The sequence below is a fragment of the Protopterus annectens genome, chromosome 16.part0 (assembly GCF_019279795.1).
Source record: "Protopterus annectens isolate FY-2018-M chromosome 16.part0, PAN1.0, whole genome shotgun sequence".
In the NCBI taxonomy this organism is placed as follows: Eukaryota; Metazoa; Chordata; order Ceratodontiformes; family Protopteridae; genus Protopterus; species Protopterus annectens.
This window is the reverse complement of record NC_056750.1, coordinates 684,254,069-684,274,655: the sequence shown is the minus strand read 5'-3', so window position 1 is coordinate 684,274,655 and position 20,587 is coordinate 684,254,069. Positions and strand designations below refer to the sequence as shown.

At 39.5% G+C, this 20,587-nt stretch overlaps 1 protein-coding gene across 3 annotated transcripts in view; it reads left to right on the top strand.

Moving 5' to 3' along the window:
• Positions 1 to 20,587, top strand: part of LOC122790830 — a 754,878-nt gene that overhangs the window by 563,780 nt on the left and 170,511 nt on the right. For all 3 annotated transcript variants that reach the window (XM_044058466.1, XM_044058465.1, XM_044058467.1), the window contains one exon: positions 17,744 to 17,962. In XM_044058466.1, coding sequence (XP_043914401.1) covers positions 17,744 to 17,962 — 219 coding nt within the window. The remainder of the gene's footprint in view (positions 1 to 17,743; positions 17,963 to 20,587) is intronic.

The window sequence follows — 20,587 nt, the reverse complement described above, 5'->3', positions numbered from 1 at the left end:
CCCTAGGCCTCCCCAGTGGTGCAGGTACCAAAGAAGGATGGCAGCACCAGCTTCTGTGTGGACTACAGAAGACTAAATAGTCACACAGAGTCAGATGCTTACCCCATGCCTAGGTCAGATGAAGCCTTAAAGAAGCTGGGTGTTGCTAACTATCTGACCACTATTGATCTGACCAAGAACTACTGTCAGGTGTCCTTGACTCCCAAAGCTATAGAGAGGTCAATCTTTGTGACTCATTTCAGCTTGCATGAGTTCACAAAGATGCTATTTGGGATGAAAAATCCCCCAATGATTTTCTAGAGGCTGGTAGATCATATCCTAACAGGAGCAGGAGATTATGCCCTTGCTTACCTGGATGATATTGCCATCTGCAGCCATTCCCGGCAAGAGCACCTTCAGCATGTCATGGAGGTGCTGGAGAGACTGCATAGGGCAGGTCTGGCCATTTAGCCCAGTAAGTGTCAGGTGGGTATGGCAGACAGCTCCTGCCTGGGACATAGATTGGGGAGTGGTAAGATTAAGCCAGAACCTGCCAAAGTAGAAGCCATTCAGGCATGGCTTGTCCCTGTTACCAGAAAGCATGTGGGGGCACTCTTAGGGACAGCAGGGTACTATAAAAAGTTTTCCCCTATTATAGTACAATAGCTGATCCCCTCACAGACCTGACAAAGAAAAATAGGCCAGATAAGGTAGAGTGAACCCCAGCATATGAGCAGGCATTCCAGAGCCTTAAATGAGCTTTGGGAGTAGCCCCTGTATTAGTCAGTCCAGATTACAACAAATAATTTGTTGTGCATGGGGTGGGGGCTGTACTTAGCCAGATTTTCCCAGAGGGAGAAGAGCACCCAGTGATATATCTCAGCCATAGACTACAACCCAGGGAGAAATGTTATGCAGCTTTAGAAAAAAAAAATGTATGCCATATTATGGGCACTGCAGAAATTTCAGCCTTATCTGTATGGAAATAAATTCACTGTAGTTACACAGCACAATCCCTTAGCATGGCTACCTAGAACCAGACAGCAAAATGCCAAGTTTATAAGGGGGAGTTTAGGATTGCAGGCATATGAAATGACAGTACAACACCATAGTAGGGTCCGCAATGCCAACGCAGATGGGCTGCCAAGACAGGGAATGGGGTAACGTATTCCCAGATAGGCTTATTTCTCACAAGCCACATTTCTCAAGGGTCACTTGAAAAACTAGCTTTAGTCTTTGAAGCAGGGAGAGATGTGATGATATGGGCTAATGGCAGAACAGTGGAGTTCTGTAAAGAATGATTTGTCCTTTGAATATCAAACTGATTTATACAAGATGCTTGCATTACAAACATATTAGATCTGTATGGCATTTGAATATCAAACTGGTTTGTACAGCTGCTTATGTTACAAATGTATTAGAACTGTATGGCATTTGAAAATCAAAATGTGTTTGTAAAGTTGCTAGTGTTAAAAAATGTATCAACAGTGGATCCTGCTGGACAGAGAAGGAATATACATGTGAGACTGTATGTATATATATGTTAGCAAAGGACACTGGAAGAGAAGGAGTTAAACAACTAGCTTACTGCTTACTTTAAGAAAAATACTGTTAATTGAACCACCTGTTGGGCCACAGAAGTGCTTGTCTCACAGCTCTGAACAGGACCAGCATGTCTGGAAGAAGCCTTTGTTTATTAGTTCAGTAAAAGGAGGGGAAGCCCCAAGCACTGCCATAAACATTAGCAAAACTTTAGATGTGCATCTTGTCACATCTATGCTAACATCCTGTCTCAAGCTTCAAAGGAAATAGTGTGAGAACCTAGAGTCAGGTGACCAGATGAGGCCATTGTGCCAGTCATGTTGGAAATTTTAGATATTACAAAGAGAAATCATTCAGTATTGAGTATTCTGTCTTGGGCCTGACAAGAAGAAGGACCATTCACCACATCATCTGCCTTGCTCTATTAAGTATGTAGGGAATAGTTCTTCTCCAAGATTCAGTCAGGAAAATATAGTGACACTTAGTTTAGATATTGTTTTTCTTTATTTGTCTGAATCAGAGTCTGTCCATCAATGTTATTTTCAATATTTCCTGTGATTGAACTCTGTGATATACTGTAAATATATATTCAGTATTTTCATGTTATTTTACTATTTATTATTAAATATATTTAAAACTTTTTTGTGACTGGTCCTTTTAGAAAGTATTTAACCTTTGAGAATACTTATATTTATTTGGTGACACTGTGCAGGCCACCCCTGAAGGCCAATCTGTCTTGGTGAACTACTACCATTTGTATTAATATTAATATTACACAGTATAATTGGACAACGTTGGTTAAGGGCCTTAAAGTAGCTGATTGTGGAGAGTCTAGTGACAATAAGTACCTTATACTCTGGGTAGAAGGGGGCACAGCAGGTAAATCTGTGTCAGCCTTTCCCAAGTGTGTGTGTTTGAAAAATCAAATCTCACAGTGTGTGTGTGTGTGCGTGCGTGTGTGTGTGTGTGTATGTGTGTGTGTGTGTGTGTGTGTGTGTGTGTGTGTGTGTGTGTGTGTGTGTGTGTGTGTCAGCCAGCTACTTGGAGCAGGAACACGAAACACTAGTTTCACAGAGAGGGTGTTGGAGGACTTGCCTTGGACACTTAGTTGAGGACTTAACTCTGTATCTGTGCTTGTGTTGAGCCTTATTAGGGCCCTGGAGGGAGACGGGTATAAAGAAATTCGGATCCCAGGCTGACTGTATTCCCTATGTGCTCTTAATGGACATTATACTTGGTGCAGAGAGCTGCATTTGGAAGTACTGTTTGTATCTATTTCTCTGAAAGTGAACATTCCCCACAGGTGTCAGTTGTGAAGATTGAGGCTCCTTGATCATTGATCCAGAGAGGGGTCATCATAGGAGCTAAATAGGAAGTGGCTGTGGATAACTGCAAGGACTGAAATCATCGAGGGCTGGGGGGGGTGGTATTTGGAAAATTTTAATATGCATACAATGTTTGGAGGTTGCCGTAACTTCAGCTATAAGTGGGACTGAGTTATACCAGGACTTCTGTGGTTCTGCTTCAGATACCATCCCCTCTGTCCATGGGGAGGGTGAGGGAAAGGACTTGGTGCCTCAGATCAGTGATGGTCTAGAATAAATTTTGAACTGAGATTACATGCATCTACAGTACCTTTGGCTAATAATGAGATTGATCTGCACAGTAAAGAGTCCCTGAATCAAAAAGAATTTTGTGAATTGCATTCAACAAAAGCTGTAAACGATGAAAGAAGTATATACAAGGCAAGAAGCTGAAGCAACTGGCAAAAACCTGCAAACAAGCAGTATTCTTAGGACCTGACCAGGCCTATATATATATATATATATATATATATATATATATATATATATATATATGTGTGTGTGTGTGTGTGTGTGTGTGTGTGTGTGTATGTATGTATAGCTACTTAATAAAACCCAAGAAACAATAATAAAAAATAAACACAAAACAGAGAAAAAACTCTTTTTTTTGGACACAGACTGGTCCTATTTCTATTCTGATAGTCAAGCTAAGAGTCAGGAGCTAAATGGGAAATCTAAAAGCAATAGAACTTTGTAAAAAAAAAAAAGAATATATTGCCTGTCTAGAATATAAACAGCCCCAATTGTATTTTAAGGGTTAAGTAGAGAGTCTGGTGAGGAAAATATATAACTGCTTTAGTACTGCAAGCTAGGATAACTTGAATGTGTGGTGGACTTTGCTGTCAATAGGATAACAAACTTTCTGGTCCATAACTTGAAAAAATATCCAGTTGGTTAACTTATATGGTTGATTCAGTCTACCAAGCTAGGATATCTTGAATGAATGGTGGACTCCAATGTAAATAAGCCAAATACAGATAAAAAGACAAAAAGGATGAAAAAAGATGAACAGTCTGGTCCATAAGTTTCTAAACATCTCAATGGATATATTATTTTGTCGGTGGTGCTGAAACTTAGCCAAGTTAGTGGTACTTCTTGTGGTCCAGTTTCTGTAGGTTTAAGTCTGGGATGATGGATTCTGTAGTTGGGACCTGGGGTTTTCCTGGCTTGTAACCTTATCTTCCACTCCAGTTCTTTTTTTTTGTAGTCTGTCATTAGGATTAACATTGAGTGGGCTGTCATCAGTCTTGTCTGTTATGTGAAAAGTAAAATATGTTGTGTCCGGGTTTATCTGTAGCATGCATAGCCAAAGGAATGGATGGGGCTCCATATCACATATCAGAGTTGTGTCTAGCGATCCTAGTTTTCAGTTTATTAATTGTCTTGCCTATATAAAACGCTGAACATTTGCTGCAACAAGCTTTTTATACTACCTTCTGTGTGTTACACTTCCCAAGAGTATGGGAGATATATCTTTACCAGCTATTAGGGAAAAATAAGCTGTCCCAGTTACTCATGAACCTGCATTATGTGCAAGGTGGGTTACTGCAGGCGTATGTGCCCTTTTTGTTGCAATTTAGAGGGTTCTGGTGTTTGACATAATTCCTTATGTTCCAACCTCTCTTGGCAGTAAATCTGTGTGGTGCAGTAATATTTGGCTGAGATTTTTGTTTTCCTTAATAATAAGCCCATTGTTCTTTATAATCTCTTGAATGCTGTTGCAGTCTAGTGAGTTTGTGAGCATCCTACTGTGATCCCAGTTATTGTCCATCCTGTTTTTTCCAGTGTCTCTGAGGTTTCTTTGGGAGTTATGATCTGGTTGGATAGCATTAGGATGACCAGATCTCTTTCCTTGAATGATGAGGTAAAAGATCTCTGTGAGGAGTTTCTTGCTTTACCCCATTGCTAAAAATTCCCTTTCTGGTCCGTGAAATTGTGAAGCACCTGGAAAAGAACTTGTGAACTACAAAGTGATAATGTTCCACTTCCTACTTGAAACTTTAAAAGGCTCCTTTGTTGTTTAAAAACTGAAACATGCTGACAGCATCCTCCAGAAGTTACCATTCTGATGGGCAATCAAAGGAATAAAGCTTTGGATGGTTACCACGCTTAACAACTGTACTTCATCTAAACCTTCATGGCTTCACTCAACTAGTTCAGTCGCCAACCAGGATAAATATAAATTCCAACAAGCACACTACCCTGGATTGGATACTAGTCAGTAAGAGCCCCCAGTCATATATAGCAGGCTGCTTATCGGATAGCCTCAGTGATCACTCCCAAACATTCCTACTCAAAAAACACCTATACCAAGTTAAACATGTCATCTGCTGGCAAATACGTAAAAAAAAAAACTTTAACCCACTCACATTCATCTCATCCCTCAAATAATGTAACTGGCATTCTCTAAAGTACCTCAGTCTTGATGACGCAGTTGAATATTTTAATACTACCTTCCAGAGCATCCTTAATTACCATGCCCCATACGACTTTCCAGAACCAAAGCACAACACTCCCCATGGCTACAGAAAACCACTAAGTCAGAAATGAAAAACAGGGATAAAGCCTGGGAGCACTGGTGCAAAATCAAAACCCCTGCAGCTAGACAGAAATTCCTAGAACTACACAATAGATTCAAAAAGCTAATAAAACAGGACAAATTCCAATACTATCAGTTGCCCTAGACTACTCCTAACACAACTCAAACAATTCTGGTCCTCCATAAACTTCATCCTCCACCCAGGTAAAGTCAGTTTCCCTCTGCCTAGCATCCCTCACTCCTCCGAAAATATTGCTACCTCATTCAACACACACTTCACACAAACCATACTATCATGAGCTAGACAACACAACCCCCCTCCCCTCCAACCCACACCTTCAACTAGTAATCTCACCACTGTCTTCTCTTTTTCTCCTGTTCCTACCTCCAACATAAAAAAAACTCTTAACTAAACTTAAGCCCATCAAATTAGCAGCAGACAACCTCCCAAGTGAATACCTACCAATCACAGCTGATGCTCTAGCCTACCAAGTATCCATCTTGATTAACCAATCTCTGTCAGAAAGTTATGTTCCCACACTATGGAAAATATCACATATAATTCCCCTATACAAAGGCGGCCCCTCCACAAAAGTAACCAATTACTGCCCCATAGCTATTCTCTCTCCACTCTCCAAAATACTAGAGAGATGCATTCACTCTCAGGTCTCAGACTACCTCCTTACTAACAATCTCCTTACCAATATTCAACATGGTTTCCAACCAAACCATAGCACCAGCACTGCCTTGCTCTCCTTTACTAACACTATCCTTCAGCATAAAAACAATGGCTATCTCCCCTCTGCTAATTTCCTAGACCTATCTAAAGCATTTGACATGGTCCCACACAAACAACTTATCTCTGTCCTCAATAACCTATCCTTCTCTCAATCAGACACCAACTGGTTTCAGAGTTACCTGTCTGACCGCCAACAATCCATTGTATGGCAGAATGACATATCTCGCCAAACTACCTGTCTCTATATGGGTTCCCCAAGGATCCATCCTTGGACCCCTACTCTTCTCTATTTTCACCAATAATCTAGCCTGTGCTACCAAACATGGCACACTCATACAATACGCAGATGACTCAACCATCATCTGCTCAGCCCAGCCCCTACCCAAACTGCAAAAAATCACACAGGAAGCCTTTTCCTCTGTTGAAACTTGGTTATCCGATGCTCAATTAATACTCAACCCAAACAAAACTAAACTACTCATCTTCCAACCCACCAAACATACTCAAAACAACTCTCACTTTAACATGACAGCAAAAGACAACACAACTATACACCCAACAGAACACACCAAATTGCTAGGAGTGGAAATAGACAATAAACTAAAATTTTACATTCACATATCCATGACCATAAAAAAGTCCACAAAAAACTAGGAGCGATATACAGAAATAAGCAACATCTCACCAAAGCAGCAAAGATTTCAGTAGCAAAATCCCACCTTATCTCCACCCTACTTTATGCCTCTCCAATATATACCAACCTAAGGCAATGCAATCTAAACAAGCTCGAGACCTGCTACAACAAAATCGCCAAATTCACCACAGGGGCATCCTACCGTAGTCACCACTGTCTCTCACTTGCTGAACTGGGCTGGCTTGAACTCCCTCACCTCTTTTAATGGTATCAACTCACACTCACCCACAAACTAGTAAACCATCCACTAAAAGTCCCATCCCTCCAGAATCTACTCCAACCCTATCACACCACTAGACCACTAAGATCCAGCAACAAAAATCACTTACACATCACTAAAGCCAATAACTCTGCTGGAGAAGCACTATTGTCTTGCGCCATAGCCAAATTATGGAACTCCCTCCCACCCACAATTACCTCTGTACCATCATGCACCCACTTCAAAACTTTACTAAAAGCGCACCTAAAAACATGCTGGCTATGCCCTTGCAACTCCCCCTCTAATATCACCCACCACATCCACCCACTGCCTTTCTTTCCACCCCACTAACTACCTTGATTATAGCAAGCTCAGATGCTCATAAGCCTAACTACTTATTATGCAGCATGAACTTTTTATTGTAATGATTGTTAATGTCTGTTATGTACTTCGCAGATGATAAAGTTCTAGTTGTCTACTGATGTACTATGTTCTTCAGCTGTAACTGTAATTTTTAATTGCTATTTTGATCAAATTGCTAATTGCTATGTAAATCCAATGGAACTACTGTCTGTATATTTTAACTGTGGAGCTTTTCTCCCCAGGCCTCTGCTGAAAATCGACCTACGTCCAGTCAGACACTCCCGGTCAACAAATCTAAATAAATAAATAAACATACCAGCATCCTACCCAGTTTGCTACACTAAAAATTAATTTGCTGTCATATAAAATGTACTAGACAAAACTTTCATCAGCTTAACCTTGTTATACAGATCCTGATTAAAGGGGACGAAAATCTGAAACAGAAGGATCTTGGGGGACATAGAAGGGTTCCTAATATAGTTAGAGTATTGTTTGGATAAGGTTATTTCTTTATCCAAGCTTGTCTTTTTGATTATGACAGGAGAAACAGAAGAACTGCAGTGAGATAAGGTGCTATCAGATACACATTGGAAAACATCAGGAAATATTTACTATCACAGCCAGGCACATTACAAAGTTTATTGTTTAGCAGTCTCCACAAAAGGTTTTCAAGCATATCTTGAAGAAGGCAAATAGTTTTTATGTTGAAATATCAGGAAAATCCTAAGACATTCAGAAATTTAAGTGTCACAGTATTAGAGAAGTAAATCATTTTATCAGCTACAGAAAATATTTTAGAACACAAATCTAAAGAACCACTGCAAAAAACACTAGATGGTACCAGTCTTGGCAATTGCTGTGCAATTTCCTTTATGTCCATTGTGTGCGACTTAAACCATTATCTTAAGTCCTTAAGAACTATGTACATTCAATTCATAAAGAACATCTAGATTTTGAAAAAAAGAAAGTTATTTAATGTAATAAAAGGATTGTACTGTACAGGAAAGGACACAAAAAACCTCTAAGGCACTGATTCCTTTAACGCACTATATCATTATTTTTCTTTAGACATAAAAGCAAAACTCCTTTTATTCTACTTGTACATAAACTGCAAAATAACATAAATTTCATTCTTCTTCAAAAGATATCCACCTCCTTCCACTTCATCCCATCATTGCTATAATCAACTAGTCCAATGTTGTTGGTCTCCAAATCAGTAACATAGTAGAAGATTTTATCATCTGCCTCAGAAAGTGAAAGTTAAAAATCCATTTTAATAAAAATGATGTCTGTTAACTTCTAAGATTCACAAGATTGATCATGTATCTGTCCCCAAGTATTATTTTTTTAATAATTTCATTTTATTTAAAAATGCAGTTGTAATATTACAATTAATTTGGATGTTCAGAACATTAGAAAGTAGTGATTTAAAGATACTGTACATAGGCAGCATATCTTCACTGTGTGTGCTCTTCTGTTTTCATAGCCTCATGAAAAGCAATTGATTTAGTCAGATATTAATAAATTGCACTGGTTATTGCCAGGAGGGCCAGGAAATAAGCGAGCACTTACTAAAATGCTATTTCTTCATCTGAGATGTTTGCTAGAGAAAGTGTCAGAGACAATTGTCCATGGGCTCTAATAGCTGTAATCAAGCAAATGTTGCCACTTAGTGGCCACTTCTCATACTGCAGGCAGTGGAGATTGGGGAAGGGAAGTGGTGTTCATGAAAACTGACAGCTGGTTCTGGTGCACATATTTTATACCACAAAAAGGAAGCATGGCTCCCATTATGAAAATGAAAGAAAAAATAATGTAAAAAAGGTCCAAATAATAGCTATTTTCTGTTTGATAAAGGTCAAGTCCCAAGGAGATGCTGTTATGTCAATAATCACGCTGAAATTCCTGAAAATGCAATTGTCTTGTATGGCTGTACAATACTAGACAGAAATAAAAAGCAGATGTTGAGTTATAGTTATGATACTAAGGAAGATTTGATTAAAACACATGATTCTTAGCCCAAACAAATATTTTCCACTCTACGCACTTTTTTTTTCTTTCTAGTCAAGCCTGTGACTTTTTCCTTTACTTGCAAGACTTTTTCTGACAGAGCATGGATATTAAAAATTAGGGAAAGTTCATTGAAGCACAAAAGTGGAAGGACGAGCGATTATTATGCAGAATGTTTTTAGCTATAGTGGGGAGTGGGGGGTTGAAGTGTTGGTACATGCATACCTCTCAACCTTCCATCTCCAAAATGAGGAACACTCGCCTTCATAATGTGGAACAAATGGGCAAAATGTGGAACACATACTAATGGCTTACTAACAACTTCAACTAGGAAGGTCATAGAATGGTTAAAATATGCTGGTTTTACTTATAAAGAAGATCCATTAATGAATTAATATGCTTAGTTTCTATTTACCATGGATTTCACTTAAAAAAATTCCTAACACTGAATGTGTGACAGACTCTTTCAATGTGGAACTTTGAGGAACTTCGAGGAACATGAACTTTTTAAGACCCCAAATGAGGTACGTTCCTCGTAATGAGGTACACTTGAGAGGTATGGGTACATGTACTGTCTAGAACATAACACAACATGTTCAGAAATCAGGCTTATAACAGGAGATCTACAGACCCTTCCATATAAACTGATGTTTTAAGATCTCTTCCCTGGTAATTTGCTTGGTAACATTTTGGAATGGCTATACAAGGAGTAAAAAAACCCTGTGATTGTTTTGTTCTGGTCATTTGATAATATTGTCTCCTAGGAGGTTAGTAAATGTTTCATCCTTAGAGAGAGAGAGAACCTGATGAAAGATACTTTGTCATATATACCAGTTTTATATAGCAGGTCTTATCAAAATGCCCCGACACATTCAATTTGGTCCTTGTACTTTCTTAGATAAATCCACAGCAAAGTTCCTGGTAGACCACAAGTAAATCCGTACATAGACTCCCACTATACCACAGCATCTTCTGAGCAGTTCCCTAAAAGTCCTGGTAGGCTATAAGTGAATCTGTACATAGACTCCCACTACACCACTGCATCCTCTGATCAGTTCCCTAAAAGTCTTCACTCTTGTTCATGAAATCCTTATCTGTTTGAGGCCAACATCTTCAACTTTGTGGACTTTTAATCTTTCTTTTAACCACAGGTTTTCAGATCCACATTAACTTTTTTACGCTTTTACTACCAATTTATACTGTATATAGACATCACTATTCATTATACACACACATTTGCACAGACATACACACTGCATGCATAAATGTGTGTGTGTGTGTGTGTGTGTGTGTGTGTGTGTGTGTGTGTGTGTGTGTGTGTGTGTGTATAGACATCACTATTCATTATACACACACATTTGCACAGAAATACACACTGCATGCAAAAATGTGTGCATGTATGTGTGTGTGTATGTATCCATCTCATGCACATGTGTTTGTTTATATGTGCGTGCGCTGGAAGAATCGTTACTGCCATTTTTGCTGACACAGTAATACAACAGTTTTTTTTTTATTTTGCTTCCACTGGCAACTACAGCTGACCATCAGCTGTTGCTAGTGTCTCTCCTCAATTTTCAAGTCAACCAGCCTTTCTTACTCCTCTGAACTTATCCATCTCATGTTTGGGACCAGTGAGGAGACTGAGGCATTCCAATGCAGCGTCATATAGTTGCTCAAATATAGTTCTGCCATGAGCCTCCTTAATGCCCCACATGTGGGATTTGCACTGGGCAGACCATGCCAAACCATCCCTTATTTCTGGAAGTGGCAGATATCAGCAAGCTGTCTTTACCCACCACCATGAAACACTTAACAGTGGTTTTCCCTGGCCTCCAGAAATGGTCCAATAATTAATTTATTAAAACAATAAAATGAGGGCTTTTGTTTTATCCATGAAAAGAAAACACTCATTTTATTTTTTTAGTTTTAACAAATTAATTCTTGGACCATTTCTGGACCGTCATTTGGCATTGATTTTCTTTGGTTTCAAGTTTATGTGATAGACGCTGCATCATTTTGTCTCTTTCACTGGCCTCCACTAGGGAGATCAAATTTATGTGCCCTGTACATCTGACCCTCCCATTCCAGGACATTCACGCATATCCTCCCTGCTGGTATCTCTGAAGCCCAGGTCACTAATTTGTACCATAGCACTGGATAATACCACAGCTTGATAAGAAGGACTAGGTGTAGGTATTCTTCAGGCAAGATGCTTGATCAGTTTCCTGGAATGTGGAAGATGGTTTGCCAATACTCCAGGACTAGATGTGTAAAGCACAGATTTGGTCAATACTGGGCTCAGTGCCATCTTTTCTTTATTTCATCTATAGTCCTTGCTGTTCTGAATCACAGAACTGGAGCAGAAATTCCAGCAGCGGTAAGAAGTTTCTTTCGTAAAATAATGTCCTTAATAAACATAGCTGCATTTATTTGTGGTCACACATGAAACGTCTTGACAAGGAAGCCATTGATGCATGTATTTGGCAGGTTACTTACTGGCCATCATTTTCCCCCAAAGAAACAAACAAAATGCTGATTTCTTTGTGGGGCTCTGAACCCTTACATCCTTTTTGGGTTGGTTAGGACACAACTCCCCCACACATCTATAACATTAAGTAAGCTCCTCTTAGGTCACAGTATGTCTGCCTGAATGAGAATCTCAGAGAAGAACTAACGGTGACCCAATCATTCATCCACATCTAACCATTGGTGCACCTCCACACTACAGAGCCATTTTTCACATCATTGAATATTCCCATTTTGTTACAGGCACATTTGCCTGCTTACTTTAACTGTGATTTTTCCAATATGAGTATTACTGAATTTCATTGCGGGTATTATTTTTATGTTTAGGTGGGCAGTGGGCTGTTCCATTCACTGATTGAAATCCTCCAGTTTCCACATGTCTACGTACATTGAACTCCTCACAAATGGCAGGAGGTAAACTAATATGTTGTTGACCATATGAGGTTAGTTCATCTCCTGCCACTTAACAGTTTACAAGTAATATGGACGGTGCAGTGGTGCAGTGGTAGCATTGTCGCCTCATAGCAACAGGTTCTCCGGTTCGATTCTTGGCTGACGTGCCTTCTATGCAGAGTCTGCATGACCTCCATGCATTCATGTGGGTTTTCTCCCACGGTACAAAGATATATGACTGGAGTGTGCTCCCCAGCTTCTGCTAAAAATTGGCTTAGTTCCAAGTCGGACTTTCCCAGTAAGTAAATAATAAATAAATAAAATATGTATGCATCACTGAGGCTCAAAATTAAGCCATCTAAAATCATGACATAGCTAGAAACTCACTTTTCTAGATGTTCATAATTGCGGAACTATAAAGAGTTTACATCTCATGATGTTCAAACATCACTAATTGTTACATCTACCCCACTGCAACCAGCCTAGCTGTCATAAACAAGTCATACAATAGAAGGAGAAAACTAGTACAAAAAAGAGTAAAATCCCAAGAAGGTAAGACATCCCTGATCAGTATCAGCAAGAAACTATGATCCCTCATAAAATCATCCAAGGCTGGCTTCAAAAGAAAAATTGCCTAGGACTCCAAAGATAACCACAAGGCATTCTTTAGCTATGTCAGGAATCTAAGTGGCAATTCTTAGATCTGCTCGGAGTTAGTGCAGAATGGCACAAAATACACTGAAACGACCGATATCGCCAACATCCTGACAGACAGGTTCAGTGAAAACTTTACCCCCCTCTCACCCCCAAAAGGGCCCATAACCATAACCATAACCATACCAGAAGAATGTAGTGCCCCTGAAATCACAGACACTCAGGTTAAAACATCCCTCTTCAAATCCAAAAACACAGCATCAGTGGGACTGGACGATGTCCCAGACTGCATCGTACACGAGCTCAAGATGAACTAACCCCTCACCTAAACACACTGTTTAAACTTAGCTTCTCCACAGGTTATGTGCCCATAGAGTGGTGCACAGCAACAGTTATTCCACTCCACAAAGGTGGAGCCACAACAGACCTCGGAAACTATCGCCCTATAAGCCTGACTAGCTTGGTCTGCAAGGCTCTGGAGTGCATCATCATGGATCTCATTAACAGAGACATTGGGAACCTCCAAACACTGGACCCTACTCAGTTCAGCTTTGTTAAGGGCAGATCATGCCTCCTAAACCTGATGGGGGGGTGGCCTAATGGTAAGGTGTTTGCCTTACAAACACAAAGTGCAGGGTTTGAGTCTCACAAGGGATAATTGTCTAGGCTTAAAATGGCTCGCAAGGGAAGTTAGCTTAGTAATAACCTATGAACCTATGAACCTATGATGACTTTGAGACAGTTACCAAGGCTATAGACGAGGAAAAGGTGGTCCACACAGCCTACCTAGACCTCACAAAAGACTTTGATACCATTCCCCATTCTGGTATTATAGACAAGCTCACCAGCCTGAACATAAACCCCTACGTCATGAGGTGGGTTGCCAACTGGCTCATGGGCAGAACCCACATGGTAAGAATTGCAGGAGCTAGGTCTGACTCTAAACCGGTTACAAGTGGTGTTCCCCAGGGCTCAGTCCTAGGACCCCTCCTGTTCAGCATATACTTCTCAGAGGTACAGGCCAGCAAAGGAGGTCTATGGCTGACCAAGTTCGCAGACGACTGCAAACTAGGGGCTATAATTGACTCTCCGGATGACACAGACATACTCCAAAAGGGTCTCACTGAGACAGATACCTGGTGTCAAAACCATGGCCTCAAGCTAAATGCCAAAAAGTGCATAGTCATTCCCTTTGGAATAAACAAAGTACCCACAAACTACCACATAGGTGGTAGTCCCCTAAATACAGAATACTTCATAAGGGATCTGGGGACCCAAGTAGATAGTAATCTCTTCTTTGATAATCACATTGCCAAAGTGGTTAGAAAATCCTATGTGGCCCACCTACTCACAAAAGGGTTTGCATCCAGATCAAAAGAGGTCATTGTGCCTCTCTACGCATCACTCATCAGACCCATCATAGAGTACAACACCCCATTTGGGATTTACCTTACAAGACACCCGCAACAGCTGGAAAGACCACAGAAGTACCTCACCAGGAGAATAAGTGGCCTCAAACAGATGCCCTATGCAGTTTGACTGAAGAAACTCAAGCTGTGCTTGGTTGCATAAAACCTACTCAGAGGTGATCTATGCCTGACATACAAGGCCATGTCCAACCCAGAATTGATGGACATGCTCCACCTAAAGAAAACCATATCCCCTCGAGCCACACGCTCTAGTGATATAAACCTAACCACAACAATAAATAGGACATGCTGGAGGGATAGATTCCTGTCCCAGAGACTTCCCATGCTCTGGAACAAGATTCCAGTCTACATTAGGCAGAGCTCTTCGCTAACCCTCTTCAAGAGAAACCTTGACGAGTGGATGGGAAACAGAAAGTTTACCCCAGGGATCACTTCAATGGCTCTGCTGGACAGAGGCAAAGGGAACTAATGTAAGGGGGCGGCAAAAACCAACACAGTTCTGGCTAGGCTTATAAATGCCTTTGGGCAGATAGCCTAGTATCTGCCTATATATATATATATATATATATATATATATATATTTGTGTGTGTGTGTGTGTGTGTGTGTGTGTGTGTGTGTGTGTGTATGTATATATATATATATATATATATATATATATATAAATGTATGTATGTGTGTGTGTGTGTGTATGTATATATATATATATATATATATATATATATATATATATATATATATAGTATCATACAGCTTTACATTTTGGCTTGTAACGTTAACTCTGCTTTGCACTAAGTGTGATATTGTTGCTAATTCCATTGGATACCCATTTCTGATGAATTTACTGCACATCAGCAAGTCAATGGCATCATAAATACTCAGTCTAGGGATCTAAACCTCTTCTGCAACATCAACAGAATGGTTTGGAGAGACAGTTATATCTCACAAAGGATACTACTGATCTGAAATAGAGTCCCTATCCATATAAATCCAAGTCCATCCCTATCCAAGGGCATCTTGAACCTATGGTTAGGAAATAGACAGTTTACCACAAGACTACCTTCTGTACTACTAATGGACAGAGGCAGCTCCTAAATTTGTTTATTTATTATTTTATTTGTATTTGTTTACTGAAATGTCTACTGGAACACACTGAGCCCATTTTAATTAGAGGCCCAAGCAGAAAAGCTCCAAAACAAGCAGACAATCAAACAGGCATACAAACAAACATACATGATTGAGTTACAGAATCAAAACGAATAAAGAATAATAAGATGCAGATAGGTAATGCAGTTTAAGGAGTACTAGTTTACAATGTTTAATAATAAAATGAGTTTAAATATACAAGACAAACATGAGTGCAACTGGTAATGTAGAATATCAGTTTAGGTATAATATGCAATAATGTGGAAGGGAGGAAAAATGAAGGAGAGTAGCAGTTAATTAGGCTGACAGTAAGGTATTAGAGCATCGACTAGAAATGGTTTATCCCATGCATGGGCCCCCTCTAATTATCTATGAGAAGATCCCAGTTACTCTCATTAGGGGTAATATATATAATTATTGACCTTAGGATGGACAAGGACAGTTTTTTCCCCAAATGGGATAGGTTAATCTGAGCACAAAAAGGGAAATTGTCTAGCCTTAAAATGGCCTGCAAGAGCAGCTAGCCTAGTACTTATCTATTAATCTATGAATGCTGCCTCCAAAGTCTGTGCATCCTAAATGGTAGTAAATGTAAGGCCCAGTTTCAAAAGGCTTGCTGTCAGTGTAAGCAAATCTGGCTGCCACTGTAAGCCTGTTTATAGGTCGGCCTTACACCAAAGTCAGTCAGTTACACTAAGTGCAAGTCTTTCGGAATCAGGGCAGACTTATACTGAGAGCAACCCTTTTGGAATCTGGCCCATAAAAATCAGGGATGTGGGAGGCAGAGCCTCTGCTCTGTGTGCGTGTGTATTTGTTTGTTTGTTTGTTTTTTTTGTTTTTTTTGTGTGTTTGTTGTGCAGGAGGGACAAGGTACCCAGATAACAACATATATAATATTTTTGACACTTGTGTTGTTATATAGTCAATGTTTTAGACTTACAGCATTTTTAATTCTTAATATTTAATTTATGGTATTTTGAGCCCTGACATAGTGGATCATGATATTCTTTGATGAACATGGAAAACATAAGTACAAATATATCTGAGTGAGGGTATAGATAAGCGTGGTCAGTATTTCTGGAATACAGTAATCACTGCAGGGAACAGGGTTATGGGAAAAGCAAAACATTAGACCAACAGTCTTCATGGTAATGCAGTAAGGTTATGATGCTTTCCAGCTTACCATGGAGCTTTAAGTTAGCATTTTATTGTCATACAAACTGATAAAGAGTACCACTTGAACATCAGAATATGTCTTTCCTCTGATGGGTAAATAAGATTTTTTTAAGTAATGGCAGCATTAAAACATTATAGCTCAATACTCAAATAGCATAAGAATGTTTTAGAAAAGGGAAGGAGATACTCTTCCCCATAGACAGTAGGCTTATTGTTAACTTGGCTTTATGCTTGGATATATTTGTGGATTAGAGGATACCTTCTGTAGAGTGGTAAGACCCCTTGCTGCACAAGCTTGTGTGTACGGTTTGTGAGCTTACCTGAGTCTCCAACACATACATCTTTGTTTTCCTTATGTTGTTTTCCAAGACAGAGACATGCCTACTGCCCCAGACTTTCCCTTATTTGCATGAGGGTTTCTGTATCATAGGTGGTATGGTAGCATCATTTCTGTACCCAGCAGCAGGAACTTCTGCGAAATTTATGCCCATTGTACTCAATCTACTTTAGAAATTCAGTCGGGCCTACAAAGATCCGTCAAGACTTTTCTTGGCTGACTTGACACTTCAGGCAAGTATGACTTCATGCAAATGTGCTTTAGACAAATGGGTTTAAATCAGCTGGACAACAGTCATATGAAATAAACACGGTTAGGCTACAAATCTGTAATGGATGAAACTAAAATTAGTAACTGTGAGTAAGTTAAATAGAAATATCTACATGAGAAGTAGTAGATCCACAGTGGTGGGAGATTATGTTGTATTCAGTGTTCAGTTTTCTTTTTTATTATGTATAGGTAATGTCAAATGACATATAAATGGAATATATCATAAAATATAAACATTTAGAGATCTTGAAGAGAGATGAATTGTCAATGAAGTCTAAGTGATGCAGGCAGCTTAGTTTTCTGTGAATGGTGAAATGGTTCTTTCAGTGATCATGATTTTAAATATTAAGGTGCCTTTCAGCATGATGGATTTATGTGTTACAGGGTATGATGCGAAACAGTTTGAACAAGAGGTTTTGGAAGCTCACAACGCATACCGAAAGCAACATGGAGCACCGCCACTACATCTCAGCCATGAGCTGTGTGTATCCAGCCAGAAGTGGGCAAATCATCTACTGTCTCTACAAGCTATGCAGCACAGTAACTCAGCTCATGGGGAAAACATCTGGTACAAATGGAGCTCATGTCAAAAGGATGTATCAGGTATGATGATCAGAGAAATCATTTCTGAAAGCCAGCCATGGTATGGTACTCATACTGCACCTGGTGACTGTAAAAAAGAGCCTTGTCTCCTTTGCTATTTTTATATATACAACATTTTGGTGTTCCTGTCACTAGCTGATATCAAACCACATTGTACTTGGCTGATTGACTGCTACATCTCACTTGTCACCCCACTGAGTAGGAGCCAGGGAGTTGATACATTTGGCTGTCACACTGCTGAATGGAAAGTTTTTCTTTTTTGCTCCGCATGCTATTCCTCACCCATCCTGGCCACAGACTTGCAATAGGTCACAGGTAAACCATGTACATAAATTGTCATAGGCATTCCCTGAGATAAATCTGCCTATTCATCCTCTTCTCTTACCTCATGTGGGAAGTAATGCCACAGCACTTAATTTTCCATCTTTATTCTAAGGCTGGAGAACCAATAATCTGATTTTTCCTCCTTGCTGGACCTTTGGTATCTGTGTTTTTAATCAAACCTGGGTTATGGTTGTCATTGATGGTTGCCCTCACCCATGCCATTGTATCAATTGATCTCCTCTGATTTGACTTTAAGAAGATATTACTCCTTGATGCATGCTAGAGCTGGTACCTTTAGAGTCCATTCATGGTTTGCAGAAGAGATCAATGCATTCTGGCACATTCCACTGGCAAAAGTACAGTGGATATAAAAAATGTCTACAGACCCCTGTTAAAATGCCAGGTTTTTGTGATATAAAAAATGAGACCACAATAAATCATTTCAAAACTTTTTCCACCTTTAACATGACATAACCTGCACAATTCAATTGAAAAACAAATCTGTTAGGGGAAAAAAATATAAAAAAATAAAAAACGTACAATAAGCTGGATGTATAAGTGTACACACCCTTAAACTAATACTTTGTTGAAGCACCTTTTGATTTAATTACAGCATTCAGTCTTCTTGGGTAGGAGTCTATCAGCATGGGACATCTTGACTTGACAATATTTGCCCACTCTTCCTTGCAAAAGTGCCTTAGATCTGTCAGATTGTGAGGTCATCTCTTGTGCACAGCCCTCTTCAGGTCACCCTACAGATTTTCTATTGGATTTAGGTCTGGGCGATTCCAAAACTTTAATTTTCTTCTGGTGAAACTATTCTTTTGTTGATTTGGATGCATGCTTTGGGTCATTGTCATGTTGAAAGGTGAAATTCCTCTTCATCTTCAGCTTTCCAGCAGACACCTGAAGGTTTTGGGCCAAAAGTGACTGGTATTTGGAACTGTTCATAATTCCCCTTCACCTTGACTAAAGCCCCAGTTCCAGCGAAAGAAAAGCAACCCCAAAGCATGATACTGCCATCACCATGGTTCATTGTGGGAGTGGTGTTCTTTTGGTGAAGCAAAGTGTTGTTTTTACGCCAAACATACCTTTTGGAAATGTGGCCAGAAAGTTTAACCTTGGTCTCATCAGATGATAGAACATTTTACCACATGCTTTTGGGAGACTTGATGTATTGTTTTGCAAATTTTAGCCGAGCCTGGATGTTTTTCTATGTAAGAAAAGGCTTCCATTTTGCAACCCTACCCCATAGTCCAGACATATGGAGAATACGGAAGATTGTTGACACATGTAGTACACAACTAGTACTTGCCAGAAATTCCTGCAGCTCCTTCAGTGTTTCTTTAGGTCTCTTGGCAGCCTTCCTGGCCAGTTTTTGTCTTGTCTTTTCATCAATTTTGGAGGGACGTCCAGTTCTTTGCAACGCCACTGTTGTCCCATATTTTCTGCACTTTTTGATGACTGTCTTCACTGTGTTCCATGGTATATCCAATGCTGTGGAAATGTTTTTGTACCCTTTTCCTGACTGATGACTTTCAACAATGAGATCCCTTTGATGCTTTGTAAGCTCTCTGCGAACCATGGCTTTTGCTGCAGCAGGCAACTGAGTAAATGTCTGGAAGATCCTACTAGAACAGCTGAACTTTATTTGGGGTTAATCAGAGTCTCTTTAATTGATGGCAGGTGTGTACCCAAGAAGACTGAATGCTGTAATTAAATCAAAAGGTGTTTCAACAAAGCATTAGTTTAAGGGTGTGTACACTTATGCAACCAGCTTATTGTACATTTTTAATTTTTTATATTTTTCCCCTAACATATTTGTTTGATTTTCAATTGAATTGTACAGGTTATAGTCACATTAAAGGTGGGAAAAGTTTTGAAATGACTTATTGTGGTCTCATTTTTTATATCACAAAAACCTGGTATTTTAACAGGTATGTGTACACTTTTTATATCCACTGGTAACTGAATGATAGACTGTTAATGCAAGGGAGTAAATATACAGTGATACGTGCACTTCCTTCACAGTAAAAGAAGGAAGATATACTCAGTCAGTGGCAGCTGGTAATAAACGTGACTTCTTTAGTAAGACTATGTCCATTATTAATAGAGAAGACTGATGCACCAGAACAACTCAAACAGCAATCCAAGCCAGGTGAACTGATGCTTTTTTGTGAGAAAAGAAGCAGACATCCTATAGACAGGAGCCACATATCCATGATAGTTATATACACACATAGAGATAGAGGCAGTTGTATAACACACACCAAAGCAAACTTGTGTATGTATCCATATATA